The sequence below is a fragment of the Anser brachyrhynchus genome, assembly GCF_964034855.1.
Source record: "Anser brachyrhynchus genome assembly, chromosome: 5".
NCBI lineage: Eukaryota > Metazoa > Chordata > Aves > Anseriformes > Anatidae > Anser > Anser brachyrhynchus.
Window position 1 is genome coordinate 56161717 of NC_137699.1, and position 20538 is coordinate 56182254.

Consider the following 20538-nt stretch of genomic DNA (forward strand, 5'->3'; position numbering starts at 1 on the left):
TTGCATTGGCTGCAGAAATATATATATATATATATTTCCTGTCTCAAACACCAAATGTAGAAAATTCAACAGGTCCTATTAACTTGAGATTTGAAGTCCTGTCTGGCCAAACTGCTATTGCCATACCTACTGCATGGTCCCCTATGGCTTTACAGTTGTTGCTTTATCTTATGAGCACATAAGCCCTTCAATGGCAAACCCTGAAAGTCTTAAAGCAAAAACAAGCCCAACAGCAAATCAAACAAATAACCTCATAGCTGAATAGGGGTGGCTCTAGTCCAATGTGAGAAAATGCTAAAGCATTAGATACCATTAGATGTTCCTGCAAATCAAGCACCTACTCTTTTTTTTACCGCACCCAACTACTGCCTGAGGAATTTCACATGAGCTTGTTGTTTGGATTCCTTAGCATTGCCACTCCTATATTAGACTCCTACTATGACTCTTAAGCTCTTTAAAACTGCACGCACATTTTGATATGGGGAATTGTAAAAGGAAACTGCACCATAACCATTTTCAGTTTCTCTTTTTGTTTCCACTGTTGGAATGAGAGGAAGGGTTGACTTAGAACTCATCTCATAAATTTGAATTTATGATCTGCTATGTACTCACACTGCATTTTCACCCTGATAAGCACACAAAGGAGATTGGAAAAGATCAGACAGCTTTATATGTGTGTAATTAGATACCCACTAAAAGATTTAAGCTACAGAAATATTTAAATTTTGTTTATTAAACAGTTGCGTGCTGAAAGTGAAGAGATTATCCTGATGCAATGTGCTGTGTGGCAGAGAAGGAAGGGAGGAAAACTGACCTTAACAAGAAGTCAATGTTTTAAATTGTTTCATATTGTGACTTTCTCAATTTTACTGAATATTGCATCAGGTTAATCCCATTTTCTGAGAATTAATATTTGTTTAATTGGAATATAATTGCAGTACAGAATCTACTCATCTTAAACGTAGTTTCTTTCAGTTTTCCATGTGACATTGCTCAGTGGTTTGCCTTTTAACCTAGCATGCAAATTTGTATAACGATGACTGATTTCTGTTTTCCATTTAATAATTTGTAAAGATGATCAGGAGTTTTGTCTTCTTAAAAGCTTCTTAACATAGCACTGTCACTTATAGACTAGCAACTTGATCTATACCAATGGCAGTCTCTTAATATTTTTGACTCTAAGTGACTCTTTATTTCTTTAGATCGTAAAATGTGGAGTCCCTTTCTAAATAGGAAATAAAGTACATTTCCGCTTTTTCATTTGTAACTATGCAATTTGCGTGTAGTCTCATTCACTTTATGCATGAAGTTAAACAGACCACTGTTAATTTAGGCCAGTTGCTTGACATATCAAAATTAGTAGCATTCCTTTAACTTCTTAGAGTACCCTCAAGGGATAATTCATTTTCAAAACAATAGAATAATATTTTTTTAATAACAGAAACTCTTCTAAGCAGGTAAATGTCTTGAATAAAAATTGTGTATATTTTATGTAGTAAAAGCACTTCCATTTACTTACAGTACAGTGGTAAAAGGTTGAAAAAGGGGAGTTGCTGGTGTACTGCTGTGAGAACATCAGATTAGAGGTAGTAAAATTACCTCCCACATAAATAAGAATTTAAATACTTGATATTTTGCAAGGTTACATTTACATTACTTCAGGAAATATAAGGCAGAGTGAAAATCTAAACATTAATGATTCCAGAAGTACGCTGAAGTTTGTCCTTACGTTATTTGGGCATACAGTTCCTACTGATACCATGCAGAAAAGTGAACAAGTGAAACTAAGCTCATCCTGCCATAACCCTTGCAGTTGCTAGGGAAGCAAGCGTTAAAAAGAATGAAGCCCATCAAGTTTGGATATACATTACACCTGCATTTCTTTAAAGAGAGTTGGTGGAAGGTGTACACCCTAAGGCCCCAATCCTACAGACTCTTACATGTGTGCTCATTTCACATGTGTGATTCATCCCTTTTGAAGTTGATTCACTTTTCTAAGTGTCTGCCAAGTCAAGGCCTAAGATGATATGTACTGTACAGCACCATGGTCGCTGTAAATCCAGAGCACTTGTGAAATGGTAGAAGTTCTGATGTCTTTGTCTGGAACTCAAGTTTGAGCCATAGGAATGGATATTTGAAGACCGCACTAGAATGTTTATTTTGTTCTTGAGCCATTAAAATATTAGTTTACATTTTTCTTTTATTTAATCTCCAATGTTATCAGTAATACAGTCACAAGAGGTGAAGACACTAGAAACACTTTTTTTCTGACCTTCATAGAACAAATAAATGTCAGTAGTAGTATCAAAAGACTGACTTTTAAGTAACATATGCAAAATAGCATTGTTTCTGTAGGCTATGTCTGACCAGGAGCCATGGTTAGGTAACCGAAGGAGCTAAGAAAAGGAAGAGTCAGGAATAGCTTGCAGGTGACATGTGTCCTCGTGGCTTTGCTTATCAGATGGGGCTAGACTGGACAAGCAGCTGTGCACCCCAGGTTAACGTGGTGACATGGGCCTTTCCTCTGACCGTGAGCTTTGATTATTCAGCAGTTGCTCTGCTGTTGGTTATGTGTCGTCATGTTAGAAAGGGAATTGCATTTGAACTGTTCCCAAGAAGTTTATGTCTCATGACATCAGCTGAACTACAGATCAGCTAAACTGGTCCGTCTGAGGCTTTGGTAAAGCCATAGTGGAGCAGCACCTGAAGAAACAACATCTGAAGACAAATCTCTCATGTGCATAAGACGTATGAGAAAATTCACAGCCAGCCTCTCAAAATATGAATAATGCTCTTGTGGGTAGGAGTGAGACAGAAGAAGTGTTACTCTGGATAGGGCTTAAATTTTTTGTGAATGATTCTGTTTGGATACCGTTTAGATACCATTTGGATGAAAGTAGGAACAAGCTCTTGCACAGCTTACCTCCTGCATAGTTTTCACACTGAGTGATGGGAGTGTGAGAGGTGGTCGGCTTGCTTTCTTGGACAGATCTGCTCTTCCTAGTCACAGTACTAAATTTAACACTTTTAAATTCCCATTACTATTTGTCTCTATTAATTCTTTCCCTTAAACAAGATCTCCTTTACCCTCCCCTTAACCAGCAGTGATATACAACACTTCCTCTTCTTCCCACCGTACCAAGAAGCACAATTTTAAATGATTCCCAGTCCTCGAGACATTATACTTCTATTTATAAATGTTGTGTTATAAGCATTTATTGTAAACAGGTAGTTTCAGTCCTTAAAGATTTATTTTACTTTAAACCACTTTTTTTCCCCCCCTCATTTAAATTTGCTTCTTTAAACGTGGGGAAAATGCCCCCAGATCTGCCTGTATCATAAACTTACAGAGTGCCACTCAGAGCAGTAGAGGCTCTGGAGCACAAGGGGGACATGAAGTGCATTCTGGAGGTTGTCTTGCTGCCAGTGAGGAGTAAATGGTTACAATAATGGAAAAGTATTTCCCGACTCTTTGCTGGACTTGAGGGAAGATACCTCTAAACATTACATGTCTTTCTATGGGACAGGACTAAAAGACTTTTATTTTAAGAAGCACTAGTTTCATGCTGAGATTTTAAGAATAAGGTGGGAAATGAGGAATAATCTGTGGCAGTCGTTGGAGAGTAAGCAGACGCTATCCATGCGCAGTTCTGAACTAAGAGCTTGAGTGAACAAACATGTTCTACTTTAATATATTTTAGTCGGGTTCATTTTCAGCTAATTATTGTTCTAAAAAATTCATGTATGTAGAATTCATTCTCCACTGCAGACTGAAAAATAGGATGCAGTGCCATTATTTGCTTTCTCAAGGAGATACTTGTGGATGACTAGACATGTTGCAAGGGACCCTCCTGAGAAAATATTTTAGATAACTGAACAAACTTGCAGTGTGTGCTGTTCCAGCAATGCTTTGGCATGAAACAAAGATACATTTATTTATTTATTGCTGTCAATTGAAATGAAGTACATTTAAAAAAATATTTTAAAAAATATGTCTGGTAGAGTAGATAACCTATGTTTGGAAAAGCAAAATGATTATTACAGCATCTGTACAGTTCTGGGTTTTTAATTTGTAAAGTAAGATCTTACGTTAGATATACAAGTTTACGTAGGCTTAATCTGGATAACTTTAAAGTAACTTCTAATTCAAGATGGAGTTTCCTAAAGAGAAGCAATGGGATTGGATAAGTAGTTTAGTTCAGTTCTAAAATGAAAAGAAAATGCAAGTGATGAAGCTGAACATGTAGGTGATATTATTTTTTTATTTTTTATTTTTTGAATTAATACAGATGAGTTTTTAGGTGGTTCCTTGTGAAGCTCCGATTATTTCCTACTATGCTGTTATGCCTGATTCTTCATTTTGAAGTGTTGGTAACTTAATTAATGGTAACTTAATTGAAAGAGGAAATGTGAAACTATTCCTGATCTACTGATGTCATCATGCTCTTTCTGGAGAAAAAAAATACACTTTTGAATTTGTGAACTAGATTATTTGTTTAGCAGAGGAGCAGACTGTTAAATCCTTTTAGAACCTAGTTCTAAACCTTTCACTAGGTCCCTTGTGAAAAATGTATTTTGAAAATAGCTTTTTTATCTATCATGTTATTTTCTATCCAAAGCATGTAAGAAATAGAAGTTGGCTGGTAGTGCTTAATTATCTGTTTGTCCCTTTATCTCAAAGGAAAGGAAAGAAGGCAGACATCCTAAAGACTACAGGTCAAAACAACTAACAAAGTTAGTGGGAGAAGGGGGCTAGGGAAAAATGTGCTTCTGTGGGAGGTTTGTAAGAATACATTCCACAATTCTGAAGCCATAAAAACACGATTAGCTTCCACAGTAACCTAAAGATTCATTGCTTGCCTGCAAGACTTACAGGTCATTTAAAACACTAATATATATGGGTATTGTATTTTGTAAAATACAGGAATGGTGTTACTGAATGAATAATTTCACTGTTTGGGTTTCAATCACCACTATTTCAAGTGTTAGATTAAGCTGGTGTTAAGAGTTAAATAATAATAATAATAATTTTGAAGAGAAGGGGGTGCATCCCTTTCCATTTTAGAGCTGAACTTAGCCCTTCCATGAACTCAGTATGTGAGTGGTTTTTGCAAGTGACAGCAAATCTGCTTACTACGTCTATCACCTTGGAGAAGTCTCATTGTTTCTGTGGTGGTGGAAAATACCGTATGAGAACTTTCACTGGCTGTTTGTGTACATGAGTAATATTGGATTTAAGGGGGAAAAAATCATCCATGTCAAGATAGTTCTCTTTGTTTTCTATTTCTTTCATAAAGGCACATACAAGTGATCAGTTTATTACGAGAAACGGGAGCGCACCTTTCAAAACATGACTTGGAGAACACTGGAGCAAAACTCTGCAGGTAAATGTGATACGTGGTAAGGTGGGGCCCTAAAATTGAGCTGAAGGGGAATGATTTTTCAGAAGAGACTCTCAGAATGGAGAACAGTGTGGAAATAACTTCCAAGGAATAGTTGGGTCCCTGGCACATGACATGCGAGTCTTTCTGTGCTAGACTATGAGGAAATGAGTGAAATGATAAAATTAAGTATCAGCTCTGTGCCACAGCACCAATAAATCAAGAGGGCTCCAAAGTAAGTTGCATGTGGGAAGTTAAGTGAGCTAGAAGAAAACACGCTCTGTTTTTTCCAATCACTTTCACTGAGGAAGGGTAAAGAGGAAATAGGACAAGGTCTGTTTTTATTTGAGAATAAAGCTGCACATAGTGCATAATTTTTATTTTATGAAAATCCTCTTTTCACTTATATGGGAACATTTTCTACTCTAGCACCTTTCTCAAAAATATGTAAATCAAATACACAAATAGGCTTAACCCCAAAACTGTTGAAAAAGTGCTCACCATCTCTATAGTTAATTGTAAGAGGATATTATCCTCTATTAAGGTGTTTTTCCATACAGTTGCTTTTAATAGATAAGATGTTTTAATGATAAGGAAAATAGATTCCTGTTTTTGTGTTTTTACTTAATGGTCCTGAATTACAGGATACTCTGAAAATTGTGAGAAATTTTTAGTAATATCCTAAAATTACTGGTTGTTTTTACTTCATTTCTCCTCTTCCTCTCAAATACAAACAACAACAAAAAATCCCCAAATCCCCAGCCTCTATTTCAGGAGTTGTCAGGAAACCATGACAACATTACGGGGGCCAGCCAGTGCTACAGATTGTTCTCAAAACTGTAAGGTCTAGGTAAAGCTGGTGTGCATTCTGTATAGGAACTGGACACTGTCCCTTCAGTAATTCTGAAATAGAGCGATGCTAGCTGGAGTGTTTCAGATGCCATAATATGCTCAGAGGAGACTGGATAATACCATTCAGTTAAAATATGTGCTTCCCAGGGCACTGCAGGTAATGGGACAAAACTAAACCTTTAGTTTGCATTGTTTCCATCTGTCAAGAAGATGAGAGGAGTGGCTTAGAGAATTACATTCCTCTGCAAATAAATTGGCCCCTTACTTAGCCGTCATGCCCTGTGCAGAACCTGTTTGGCTGGCTGACAGAGTGGGGTGTCCGAAAAGAGAACACGGGGGCTTTAAACAAAAGGTGGTTCTGGTGCAGTTTGTTACAGCATTTGAGGGACTATCGTATACGCTGCATCTGTGTTGCATGATTTCTTGTTGTTCAAAGCTAATATTTTGATAATAAACATTTGAGGTTTTGGAATATTTCAAACTTGTGTTAATGATAATAATTTTAATATAAAAACAACGTGCATCTTCCAAACAGAGGGGTGGGGTACATGCGTGTACAGAGGCTTTAATGAAGACTTGGCATGGCGTTGTGTATTCGGGGTGAGAGGGGAACAGTCTCCCACATAGGTGCAGAGCAGGAGCCAGGGCAGTGGCACTTTCCTGGCCACCTCAGGGGCAGGAGAAGCTGCTGCTTCAAATATATGTATGTTTGGCTATACAAGCTATACAAAGTACACTTACAGAGTGTGAAGGAAACACAGATGCATTGGGCTTCGCTATGGAGATCTGGAGTTGGAGAAAATGTTTCATGGTGTTATTGAGTATAAACAACTTAGTGAATACTACGTATCTTCTATTTACAATCTAAATTTTCTAGCAAGCTACATCATTATTTGTTCTCTGGGCTGCAGTCCCCAGAGAATACATTTTTAACTTTATCGGTGAATGGCTGCTGCAAAATTGAAGATAATTCTGCATATTTGGGTTGCTCTAATGGCACAGAAAGAGACCACTTCATGTTTTTGACCACTGGCAATGTGAGTTAAATTGCTCTTTCTGAACAGGTGCTACTAGGCATTTAATTTTCAAGTGCAGTAGTCCTAGTTTGTTGCTTACAGTGATGCTAGCTGAATTGCCCTGGGTATGTAGGTTAGTAATGTTTCTAAGTGTTCCTGTCTTTGTCCAGAATGGTTTCTACTTTGCACATGGCTGAAGAGTGAGATTCTGTTTGGCAAATACAGTGTTTTCCTGTCCAGTGCTTGAGATGTTTGTAACTCACTTGCTCGACTTTTTGTTTGTTTGTTCCGTAATTCTGGGACGTTTCACTGTCAACATCAAGAGACTTTTCTCTGTGTTCAGAAGTGGCTGCTAAGCAATTTCTTCCCTGATTTACTAATGCTTATACTTCTTTACTAACGCTTACTTTTTCCTGCAGTTTCCTTGAGGGCTTCCCACTGAGCTTCCTCTTAGGCTGCCTTTGCTTCTTCTGTTTCCTTTTGGCTTCTGAGGGGCCTTTTTTGTAATGGCATTTTTCATTAATGATTTATTGACCCTTTTCTTCATGCTATCAGACTGATCCACCGTTAAACCCCACTAAAAGCCCACTGCCACATCCCTGTTCTCCGCAGCCCCAGCTGTGGGTCTGTGGCCCAGCCTTAGGACTGGCAGGGTTGCACGGAAGAATACGAAGACCATTTGCTTTCCCTTTTCCTGCCCAACCTCTGGGACTGCTGTGAGCAGAAGCCTCTCTCTGACTTTCTCCTCAGGCTGCTGCAATTAGAGGCTTCCACTCCCCTGAAAAAATTTTTTCAGGTACTTAAGAGATTTAATCAACAGCAGAAGTGATTTCAGTCTAGCAGAGAAATGAGTGTTGCAGACTTGCTTTCAGGCTTTCTTCCACAGGCGTACCTGACTGACTGCCCCTTGCATCTTCCTTCCTCCGCTGCTCTCCATCAGGTCTGCCTCGCTCGTCTGTCATACGCAGAGCCTGTCACCATCCTCTGGCCTTGCTGCCAGAAACATGCTGTTCCCCACGGCGAGCAGTGTTTAAGGCAGCAAATGGTGAACTTCGTACGTCTGGGGGTGCTTTCCTTTTCATAATGAGATGCACGCTCACTTGATGATTATCAGGGTAGTTCTGCTCAAACAATTGACTTATACGCAGCAAGGAGTTGCACGCAGTTCTGAAGCCTGACACGCTCGTATGTTGAGAAAACTGAACGTAGCCCTTGCAGTCATGCTGTCAGTTCAGCTAGACTCTAGCTCTACAGGTTTGGTACGGAGAGGCATGCTTTTGTGTATGTGCAGGCTCTTAGCCCTTCTTTTGCCAAAAAAAAGAAGTTTAAAACGAACATTAAGCATTATAGGTGAGACTAGTAGCAGATGTGTAAAGAAACATTCTCGGGTACATTCAGAAGACTTTAATTCACTAATTTGTATATTGTTTTTAATCTCTTCTATCATGTGTTATACATGGCAAAATAGAGATTCTCTTTAACCACCTTTTTTTTTTTTGCTTGCTGCCCTTTAAATCATACAAATCACCTTTACTCAAAAAGCATAGCTGTGCTACTGTCCAAGTGATACCACATAAATGTGCCGTCATAACTTCTGGTAGTGAATATAGCTGTGTGTACTTGTGAAGAAGGGGTCTTAGTGGTTTTAAATAAGGCACACCAATTGCTAGCACATCAGCCTGTGCTCTCGCTTCTTCAGCTGCATCTTGATGTAGCCATTGCCCTCCCCCCAACTCATTTCATGAGATAAATATTGTGTTGTGAAATATGAAACTGCATGACTTTTTTTCCCCTTTGGTCATAGTCACACCCACTATGTGAAACTGGCCTGTTGTAAGTACTTATAGCACAGCCCTATTAATTTAAGGAACTGATTCATCAAGCTGTGTTGCTTGCTCAGCTATTCAAAGCTGTTGTAATAGTGTTCCTTTACTCACCTCTCTATCCTGGCAGCCATGTTGAGACTGTTCTAGTTCAGCATTTGCTCCCTGAGCTTTCTGACAAGACACAGGTGTACCATGAAATGGACTAGAAAACTTAGAACCAATTTAATCGCTCTTTTTTTCCAGTCTTGCAGCTAAAGGTGATGTGGATGGGCTGAATGCCTGGTACCTAGCTGGTGCAGATCTGAGGCAAACTGGCTATGATGGCAAAAATCCCCGACAAGTAGTAAGTGTACATATGGCTGTACTCCATATGGTGCTCCAGCTTTGTGGGTAGTAATGCACGCTGTCAGATAATATTAGTTTGGGAAAAGTAAATGCTGCTTTGGAGACTGTAAACCGGATTAGAGCATGTTGCGAACTCAAGTCTGGTGCTGTTCTGAAGTAATAAATCATTGGAGCCAGAACTTTCTCATCTATGTCAGAGGAATTAAAATTTAAATTGGATTTTAATTATATTGTGGTAACATATTCTTACTTCCCACAAGTAAGTATTTGCATGTCCTGGTGCACAGGATGGCGGGATTTATTCATGTTTCTACTCACAGGCAGAGGCTACAGGGCGTAATGAGGTTCTTAAGTTCTTCAGACAGCTTCCGTAAAAGAAGGTAAGATCTAGATTTCAGATGCCAGGTTTCTGAAATGTATGGGTCAGCATATACATGTATGAATGGGGATACATGTATGAAGAGGTATTTAAGCCCTAGCTCACTGTATGGCATCTGGGTTCAGCTGCTGTCCCTGCCCTAGTTTGTCGAATGGGACTAACGTTTATTCCTCTTTTGGCCTGAAACTATAAGTGATTTTTATGGTGCATTCTGCAGTATGGTTCTGAACTTGGTTGGGTATCCAAACACTATAATCAATCCATTGAGGGCAGTGATGTCTTGTTTTGTTGGCCTTTTGCAATAAATTGTTCCTCTGTCTTGTCAGCGTTAGAGAGGAAGTGCCTTTTCTTGGGCACTTTGCCAGGCCTGTCTTTTAGGGTGCCAGGCCTGTTTTTTAGGGCGCCATGCCCACAGCACAGGAGCGTCCCCTTCTCCAGCAGCGCTGTGGTGTGACCGCAGCCGGTCGGCTGCACAGCCTCCCACTCAGGACGCACTGCTTGGCACCTACGGCATTTGCAAGGGTGCTCTCCCTCTAGCTTTTTCACTGAGCACCTCGTAGCAGCCCACCTTCTGGCTGGCGTAACGTAGCCAACCACCACCAGAAACATGGGACAGGTTCTTAATAGGCACAAGCAGCTGGGTTGCACGCAGAGGGTGTAGAAGGCTCCCTTTCCACACAGAGCTCTGCCCAGGGCACGCTCCCTCCCTGAGCACAGGGCTGGGCAGTGCCGTGGCCTCTCTCTTACTCAGACGTTACATCTAGCTGCCTGCTTGTCTCCGGCTCCTGGTGAGAGTCTCTTTTGTGCTGCTAATGCACAAGGTGTGTTTCCCTAGCTGTGTGCGTATGACAGGGGTGTGAGTCTCGTGTTCAAAGCATCAGAGCTGACAAGTCTCTCCATAGTAAACTTGTCTGGGCGTTTGACCTTCTCCAGCGCTGTGCTGTAACTGGAGACATGTAAATCACTTGCCTTTCGTTTCTCAGCACTCCTTTCTGATGCTATGCATTGTTGATTTAGATATCTTTCCTCCAATATATTGGCAAGTCTAATACCAGTTTAAATATTGGGAGGAGATGATGTCCTTTATTTAATAAAATTAACACAAAGTTTAGTTAAAGGTTTGGCTGCAGGCATGGCTGCATTGCCTCTTCCCTGTCCCATTTGATCAAATATAAGTGAATTCATGTATATAGGTGGGAAGCTGCATGTGGAACAACTACATTTTTTTCCATCACTATATTGTGGTCTAAAGGAGATCATAGGATAGAATCAGGCATTTTTCCTTTCCTGTAAAGTTTTGAGGTGTTCTTTCTTTTACTCTGATATGGCAGGATTAGATATAATCACACTCTCAAGCTTTTAAATGGAAGCTTTCCAGCGTCCAGGATGAGGACACTAAAAATACCTTCACAATATGGGTTATGTTGCAGAGATTTCAGTTTTCGGTGAAATATGTCTGCAAAAGTCACTTTTCTTGTGCAGATGGGGAGTGAATGTGTTAAATCTTCAACACCTACTTGGATCACCTCAGTTCCTTTGGACTGAGCCACCAGTAGTGTAGGCAGTCTGAAGGAAGTCTTCAGTACCGCATGAGAACTTGTTTGACAGGCTACAAGGTAACCTCGTCCCAGGAAGGTTTTGGATACTGCCTAGTCTTACACATCCATTTTCTTTTTATCCATAGGCTGCAGAAGATGGTCACTCCTCTTCAGAGATACCAGCTTTGAACCAGAAATGTTGTTAAGCAGTTACGGGGAGAAAAAAAAAAGTAAAGAAACAACGCTAGTGGCACACGGAGCTTACAGGGCTTAGACATATTATTTTTTTAGGAACATGTTAAGTTCTGATTTTATAAAAATGATTTTCTGCTTTATCATTTTATTTTTTTAAGAAAAATATAAACAATTGAGGCTGGAATGTATTGTCTTTACTGTGCAACTTCTGTTTTTAGACCTCTTGAATCTTCTTCACATCTTTGAATCATTGTTAAATCACTGTGGACAGTTAAATCGTACATTAAATCACTGTGGACAGTATTGCAGGCATAGCAAAAGGATATGATGTGGTGAATTCATACCAATAGAAAACAGTTCATTGTAGGTTTCTGTGTTTCAACTAATAAAAATCTCTGAGGAACAATGTTGGTTTCACTTTGTCTGATTTTTGCAATGGCTTGTATCACTTCAGTTGCAATTACAGCAATTTTGAGTGTCAGTGCAAACAATTGAATCAGTCATGGGCATCTGCCTGCAGTTGTGTACTAATCTTCACCAATGTGTCACTATAAAACCCCACTTACAATGAGTAGGAGGCAGATGCCATAAAGCATATTTGTGGGACTGTCTATGTGAATTGATTGTTTTGTTTCTAATAGCATCTTTCCCACATCCTGACCGGAATATAATCAAGATTGCTACATGCTGGACACTTAATTCTTTGGACTGTAAATGTGATCTCGGTGTTAAGAGACCCAAAGTTTAAAGTCACAGCACTTTCAGACGAAAGAAACAAAACCCAAAAAGCAGCATGTGTCTTTCCTCCTATGTCCGCCCTAGAATATGTAAACACAGAGAATACTCCAGGCAAATGCATATATTGGAGATGGCAACTTTTAATTTCACCTACAGCTTCTGCAGTAATCTATGTGGATTTTATATCTATTTCATCTGAAGGGAATCTTTGAAGTGCAGATAGTTTTTTCTTTTTCCTCTTTATACTGTTCAGCCTTCCCACAGCTATTCTTATCATGGAGAAAAGCTGCATGGACTACTTGCTGAGCTGGCTAGCATTAAAAGATTCCCAAGGTATGTTGCATATCAGATTCCCCTAAAACAGGGTAACTGTGCATGAAGTCTGAGAAAACATCATATGTGCCTTGGCTTAAAAAAAAAAAAAAAAAGTGATATTTTAATGTGAAAAGTAGTGCAGCTCTTCGCTATGGTCACAAATATTACAACTATGCTGTCTCATTATCAAGAAAAATTGATGTTACATAGCAATAAACATGCTCTAGATTGAATAAAACTAATACTGAATTAAGTAAATGACATCTAAGATAAACTTCAAAAATCAGACTTCGAATTCAACATCTTTTTCATGCTTTATTTGTAAATGCATGAATAGAATGCATGTAACAAAATCGTGTTTGTAGAAATTTTTACAATCAGGAGAAAAAGCACGCACAGACTCTTCTTCCTACAGTATTTAGACTTAGTACCTTAAGTCTTGCCTTGTCAATAGCCTAAAGGTGATGCAGTGAAGTAGGAAATCCCTTGATAAATTTCTCTGTAAGTGACTAATTTGGGATTGGATTTTCAGATGCAATAATTTGTCTATATCAGCATTCACTCTTTATTTGTGTACCAAAACTGCAATATATACAGAAGCATCGGTATTGTCCTTATACCTTTCAATAAGGACTAATTTGATCTACAGAAAACTTTCTAAACAATAATGTTCCTACATTTCTAACATGCAACTGAAGTAGAAAACTTTTTTTTTTTTTTTGTTAACAAAGGATGGTATTCCGATGTGAATTACTGAAATAATAGGTCTCAGCAGTAAAACTAAAGGAGAAGAAAGAAAACAGGCAACCATTGTCTTCATGCATATGAGCCAGGTAAGGACAACATTTAGAAATGTGATCCAATAAGACTAAGAAGCTTGTAAAGTTAAAATGAAATGGCTTGGGTCATGTTTACAGTGAGAATAAAGCTTTATTAGATTCTTTCTGACAAATCTTTGCAAAAATATATGTCCCATTAATATATTATCTTCCTTAAGACAATATCCCTACAACTTTCTAGGAAATTTGCAATTTGCCCTATAAACAGACCAATACCTAAAAAATGTTTGAATGGCAAACACACGAATGCAAATTGATCATTTATCTGAGAAAGAACTGAATCTTTTATATGTACGTCAAAATTTAATTCAGGAACTGTAGTAGCCCACAGTTTTTAAGAGAAACTGTGTATAGGGTGCTGTGATTTAAAAAGATGGCAACAATGCCCAGTCTGGGTCAGAAAATTCAGCTCTTGACTCTGTCAGGGGCAAACTTTCAAGATGCTGTGTTTGTCTTGTTTGTCTATTATACCCTTTGCTCTGTACAGTGAATTTAATAATCATAATTACACTCTGTGATAACTCCGAGTCTTGTGACGAATCTGTTTACTTATGGTAGCACTTTAGCTTTACATAGTTACTGGTCAAAAGCAAAATCTTAGTAAGGAATGAAAATCGTACCTATTTGTTCTACCTATTTGCTTCAGTTACTGTAAGCAGCTAAGTGTCTTTCATTATTTAAAGTATGCCAGGTATTCTAGGGGCAAATTTAGTGTTTCAGACTTCCTAATTTTTCTCCTTCAGGTCATCACTGAAAAGATCTAATGCACTATTTTGTTTGTTTGTTTGTTTTTATCCAACAGTCTTCTGCTTGGAAAGGGTTTGTAGGTGAAGCAGCTGTACAGGGCCATTACTAATGCCAGCATGCCCATTCTGTTGCCAGGACCAGCTGCGGGGCCATTTCCTAACTTCTCTAACAACTTTAACTCCAGTCATCAGTGCTGTCCATATACCCTTTCATATCTACATCCCATCATAGTCCGATAGATCAAATACATACTGCCAGGATCATCTGCAGATCCATGCTTCATATTTTGCACACAGTACACACTGAAAGGGCATGGTAGAAGCCGGATAAAGTTAGTTTTGCAGTCTTTTGGCACAGAAGAGCTCATGGTATTTTTCGATATCATTCTTTAATACAACATAAAGGTGACATTTCCGTTTCTGTTAGAAAATGGCAGTGGCTGCTGTCCTTGTCCAAGCTGTCTAATAACACAGATGTTAGGGCTATAGCTTTCCTTGCCCTATAAAAGCACGGCAGGTGAAATGCCTTACCAGGGAAGTGCACAGGCTCCTGACCAAGCATGCTGGCGCGTTACTGTCAGTGAGGCTGCTGCTGTGTCCTGTTGAACAGCACAGGTGTGTGCACGATTTCAGCAGTGACTGTAGAACAGAAAAAAAAAGGAATAATCAGTAATCTGAGACTCATAGGTGCTGTTCAAATGTTGGATTTGTTTCTAGCACTGGATCTTTGAAGTTGCAGAGATGTTCTTGAAGTGAATGCTGGTGCTGGAACCTCTGCTGCCTCTCCTCCACGGAGGAGACGCTCTGAATGCCTCCTGTAAAAGTCAAACATGACATCAATTCTACAGCTTTCTTCACTGGAAAGACAACACCCAGCTTCCACTTTGTTTCTTTTTCCTAATGATCCAGCTAATGCTGCCAAGGGATAGGGACTACTTGCCCTATGTCAGCACTACTCTAACACTGTAAAAAGGAGCTATTTGCACAATTAGTGTGTCCAAGTTCCTGTCTGATTTGAGTTACAACTTTCCTTTCCTGAATGCAACCGCTTTCTTTTCTACTGATGTCTGAAAACATTAAGTTTCTGTTTGGAGATTCTCTTATAAAACGCCTGTGATGGAAGGGTATTCTTAATTATTTGCAAAATCAGCATTTGCTTAGTCTCTCATTGCACATTGTCTTGGTAAACTGTTAACATCTGTCAAGGCTGGCTGACCCACTGACAGATTGACTAGCTGTGTCTGATCAGTACTTGCTGAATTAAATCAGCTGTTCAGCAAGGCTTCAGTATCTGCCCATTCTTCTTCTCACATTCCTAAATAACTCCAGTTCTGCACATCTTAACTTGGAATTACTTTACAATTGCACACCCCAGTTGTCTCATACAACTGATTTTGGTGTTCAGCAGTGACAATGAAATCCCTTATCTGGAACTAAACCCCTTCAGCCTCCTTGGATCAGTTTATTTGCAGTCTTCTGAACAGTGTGGTCTGCTGGGATTCTTCCAAAAAGATTGTGACCTAGTCAGAAGATTCCCCCATTAAAAAATGAGTTCAACCAGTGAAGTGACTAATGAGAGAAATATATCCCTTGTGCACAGAAAACAGAGTGTGCTTGGTTCCACTTACATGAAACATTAATGGACCTATGGCAAAATCTTACTCAGCTGTAGGTGTAATCCCCTTCTCCCGGTACCTATCCCGATCCCTGCATGGGACTTACCACAGCAGTGTAAGAAATGAAATGCTTTCAGTTTCCAGCATCGTAATTTGTTATATCACGCAGATAAGCCTGAAATAATTGTACGATGGGTGAAAACAAGAAATTATAAAGAACCAACCAAAGTACACAGCATCTGCCATCACAAGCATTTGTGATACGTTTGTCTCTTCCAAGTGGACTGTATCAGCAGTAAAATCGTCTTCTAGACTAGTAAAACTAGTCTTGCCATGATTCTTCAGCAATGTTTTATGACACCGTGGTGCCTGATTGCATAGTTGCAATGACATTTTCATTTTAGTGACTCTTTTAGGAACGCTCCTAATGAAGAAGGCTTGTAAGATATTTAAAATACTCTACTGAACCATACAAATGAACCTGTGGGACTCAGATGTTGCCATCTTAGATAGTCCATGAGTCAGAATAAAATCTGGTACTACCAGATTTATTATTTGTGCAAAGTGTCTACTTGAAAATTACTTTAGAAACCTAATTATGCATACATTTGTTTACCTGTGATCAGCTGAATGGGAAGAGGCAGAAGCCTGCATCTCAACAAGTGCAGCTGAGACATGTATCCTGATTCACAGCAGCAAAATGCAATGCCTCGTGTAAACCGCACCAAACAGCTCTTCGTCATAGGGCTTGAGTTAGAAGAGTTGATACACATCTCACGGTCAAAGGATTTGGTCCTTGATGTCCAAATCTACGTTGACATCTGACCAAAATTGCTCCTGACATAAGAGGAGCGCATAACGAGCGGGGAGCACGACTCCTCGCAGGCTCGGTTGGTAAGGAGGAGGCAGTGCCCCTTTCCCCTCGCTCAGCCCTGCCAAGGCGCGCTTGTTCAGACTCGCCGCCCGGCGCATATCTTACGCTCTCCCACTGGCGTTTTCGGCTCCACACCGGCACCTCCCTCCCACCCCGGGACGCTGCGCATCGGAGGGAGATGTCAGCCAAGCCCGTGGGAAGGTGCCAACCTGCGACGTCCTGCGGCTTGGCTCCGCGGCCTCCTCCACGCACAGGCGCGGCCAGGCTGCAGCAGCGCGGGACCCGACGTGGGGCACGTTGTGCAACGAGATGGGGGAAGGCCGAGAGAGCGTCCCCTGTCTCGCAGCAGCAATAAATATCGCATCAAATAATCGTTCTCTCAAGCCATGGTATTCCTCAAGCCTTCACATCTTCTCGGATTCAGAACGGGAGCTGTATGTTCCCCTTGACAAGAAGAGTGATGCACGCTAGGCTTGCTAAGTAGCGTACGCAGCATTTCTGAGCCTAACTTAGCCCCATTAATTACATGCTCATGTGCACAATAAATGTGCCACGGCCCCAGATCCCATTAGGCTCCTGTGTTTGGTGTCCAACTGTCACAGACCCTGTTTTTAAGAGTTTACAAGTGAGATTAGATGAGATTCCATGCAGTAAAAGGTGATAAGAAAGGGAAGAAAGAGGCATGAGAATGACAAAAATGTTGGTTTATGTAGGCTGGTTCTTTCTACATCCCAATTGCAAATTATTCAACCTTCAATGACTAATTATTATATATAAGAGGAATGAATTCTGGAAATTCAGAAGCTTATAGCCAAGAAAATAATCTCAGGGTAAAGCAAAAGGAATCTTAAAGGTAATCTGTTACTGAGAGATAAGGAGTTATCACAACCAGAACAGAGAGCTGGAAATAATCCTGTCATATGCAAGAAGCTGCTGCGCTGGGGAGATTCTCTGATGGCGATCCCTGTGCATGATTACGCTTGTGTTTTTTAGGGTGTGTGACTTCCTTCCCCGAGACACGCTGCTGTGGATCTTTGTGACCAGGGCACAGTAGAAGCGGGGTTTGGATGTATCGAGTTCCTTCCGTGGCACTTGGCATTTCCGATTCAGTTTTGGGCGACACGGTTCTCAGCACCTTTGAGGCAAGGCATCCAGCACAGATCTCTGCTGAATTCAGTAGAGCTCCAGGGCTTTGAGACCAAGATAACTGCCTGTTATCTTTGCTGACTGACAGAGTGCGATGTCAAATAAGGCAGATTATTTACTTGGCCCGCTTTGAGCTCTCTGCCCACAGCTATGTCACCATTTACCACTGTTTGGAAAGTTCCACATTCAAGGACATAAAACCAGAAGTATCAGATGTTGCTAAAAGTACCGTGTCACTTCAGTGCAAAGTCCCACTCTGACTCTTTATCTTCAATGGTTTGAAGCAGCAAATACTTAGGAAATCCCAATAGATGGTCAAATTATTAGTAATGATTTCCTTTCTCATGGCTTCATGGTACAGATCACGTAATTCTGCTAACTCTGAAAAATTATCTGCTTGGTGAACAGGAATAATAAAGCTGGAACAAGGTTTTTGATGGTTACTACAATTAACCATTACAAAACAATTAAAGCACACTTGGTGCTCAGCAGCTGAACCTAATTGCTTGGCTGAAATTTCCTGAAAAAGTTAGTGTTTCAAGTATCATCTTCCAGGGTCTAGCCTGAAACTTAATGGTAGAATGAGGTGAGTTGAAACCTGGCTGAATGGCTAGGTCAGAGGGTGTGACCAGTGGTACAGGGTCTCGTTGGAGGCCAGTAACTAGAGGTGTACCCCAGTGGCCTGTACTGGATCCAGTTCTGTCTAACATCTCTGTTAATGGTCTGGACGATGGGGCAGAGCATACTTTCAGCAAGTTTGCAGACAACACAACGCTGGGAAGAGTGGTCAGTGCACCAGAGGTTCGTGCTGCCTTCCAGAGGGACCTGGAGAGGCTGGAGAAATGGGCTGGCAGGAGCCTTGTGATGTTCAGCGAGGAGAAGCGTTAGTCCTGTACCTGGGTGGAACAACCCGACACATGAATATATGCTGTGGGCCACCCAGCTGGACAGCAGCTCTGCAGAAAAGGACCTGGGGGTCCTGGTGGACACCACGTTGAAGATGAGGCAGCAATGTGCCCTTGCTGCAAGAAGGCTGATGGTAGCCTAGACTACACTACTGCCTGCAGGTCAACTGAGGTGATCCTTCCCCTTTATTCAGCACTGGTGATGCAATACCTGGAACAATGTGTCCAGTTTCAGGATCCCCAGTACAAGAGACATGAAGCTACTACAGAAAGTCCAGCAAAGGGCCACTGAAGATGATGAAGGGACTGGAGTGTCTCTCCTATAAGGAAAGGCTGAGAGAGCTGGGACTATTCAGCCTGGAGAAGACAAGGTTCTGGGGAATCTTATCCATGCCTATAAATACCTGCAGGGAGGGTGCAAAGAAGCGGGAGCCAGGCTCTTTTTGGTGGTGCCCAGTGCCAGGACAAGAGGCACGGGGCACAAACTGAACACAAGGGGCTCTGTCTGAACATCAGGAGCTGTGCAGGTGATGGAGCACTGGCACAGGCTGCCCAGAGAGGTTGTGCAGTCTCTCTCCTTGGAGATCAGAAGCCCTCTGGGTGTGCTCCTGGGCAGCCTGCTCTGGGTGGCCCTGCTTGAGCAGGGGTTGGGCCAGGTGGCCTCCAGACGGCCCTGCCAACCTCAGCCATTCTGTGACTCTGTGAAAGACGGCTGGCACTTCTTGAAAGCCCAGTCCTTTTATAGTTTATATAGTAAGGCATCTGGAAAGTATGGCATTCAAAATTACTGGCCATATAAAAATCATTCACTGGCTATTTAATTTGTATTTTTAACTTCAAATACATAAAAATCGCAAACAAAACACACCAAACCCAAACCAAACCAACCAAAGAACACCGACTAACAACAACAACAACAATAATAGTAATAATAAAAACAGGAAAAATGAGAATTGATTGTGAGGAGAGAGAAGAAAAAAAACAACTGTAACCATGAGACCAAACTTTCCTGAAGTTTGGTAAAAAGTGCTGTAGAGATTGTTAATCCAGAGTTTATTTCAAAAGAGAACTCAGTGGAGTCCATTTCTCCAACACACACCTTTGACTGTCATCTTAACGGCTAGGTAAGTTGTGAAAGCACTGCTGTGGCCCCAGAGCTTCCAGTGGAAAGTCACAGCAAAATATAACGTACAGCAGGACTGCAAAAGTAGCCCCTCATAGTTTGCAACCTGCTTCTCCTCATGTTTTTAGAGCTCCTACTGATAGAGTTGGAGCTTGTCCTCAATATCAGTCTCTTGATGCAGAGGCTGACTAATCTCTCAAGACACATCCACTTGACAGCTCACGCACCATCCCTGCAGCACAGGGATTGTCTTTCACCCTTTTTTTGTTGTTTTTGTTTCATTGTTTTATATCTGCTGATGCACAGGTACCCCCTCATCAAGCCTGCAAGTATGCCATGCTCTGATGTCTCCTTATTCCAGATTGGTTATTAAAAGAATTGAAATGTTTAACAATACAATCAAAAATTTGAGGTAAGAAATTGAGAATTTCTACTGTTACTTACTGCTAGCTACTGTGCTATTGTATACAGACAAAGCTTGAGTTGAAAAATTCTCCATAAGAAGGAAAATGTACCTTAATTTGTACGTGGTGATTTACACAGTTAACTGCTGGAATGAACAAGATGTTAAATCAGAGCACGGAGAATGGTGATGTGCAGTGTTAAGACACCAAACTGATATGTAACCTCAGCAGTGCCCACGAATGATGACCTGTTTAGATAGAGCACGTGAGCTAAAAACGCCTCTCCTGCTAAACTGATAA

General features: G+C 40.7%; 1 protein-coding gene and 1 long non-coding RNA gene across 2 annotated transcripts in view; one reads left to right on the forward strand and one right to left on the reverse strand.

Annotated features, from left to right (window-relative positions):
• ASPG (asparaginase) overlaps window positions 1-11938 on the forward strand; it is a 45542-nt gene extending 33604 nt beyond the window's left edge. The window contains exons 13-16 of the mRNA XM_080594915.1: window positions 5298-5384; window positions 9319-9418; window positions 9741-9800; window positions 11484-11938. Of these exons, the coding sequence (XP_080451041.1) occupies window positions 5298-5384; window positions 9319-9418; window positions 9741-9794 (241 nt within the window). The 3' untranslated portion in view covers window positions 9795-9800; window positions 11484-11938. The remainder of the gene's footprint in view (window positions 1-5297; window positions 5385-9318; window positions 9419-9740; window positions 9801-11483) is intronic.
• Window positions 11578-17332, reverse strand: LOC308196210. Its single transcript, XR_013952126.1, has 2 exons — window positions 16403-17332; window positions 11578-14809 (listed from the first exon to the last, which is right to left on the reverse strand). It is a non-coding gene; the product is annotated as an uncharacterized lncRNA (long non-coding RNA).
• Window positions 17333-20538: the final 3206 nt, after the last annotated feature.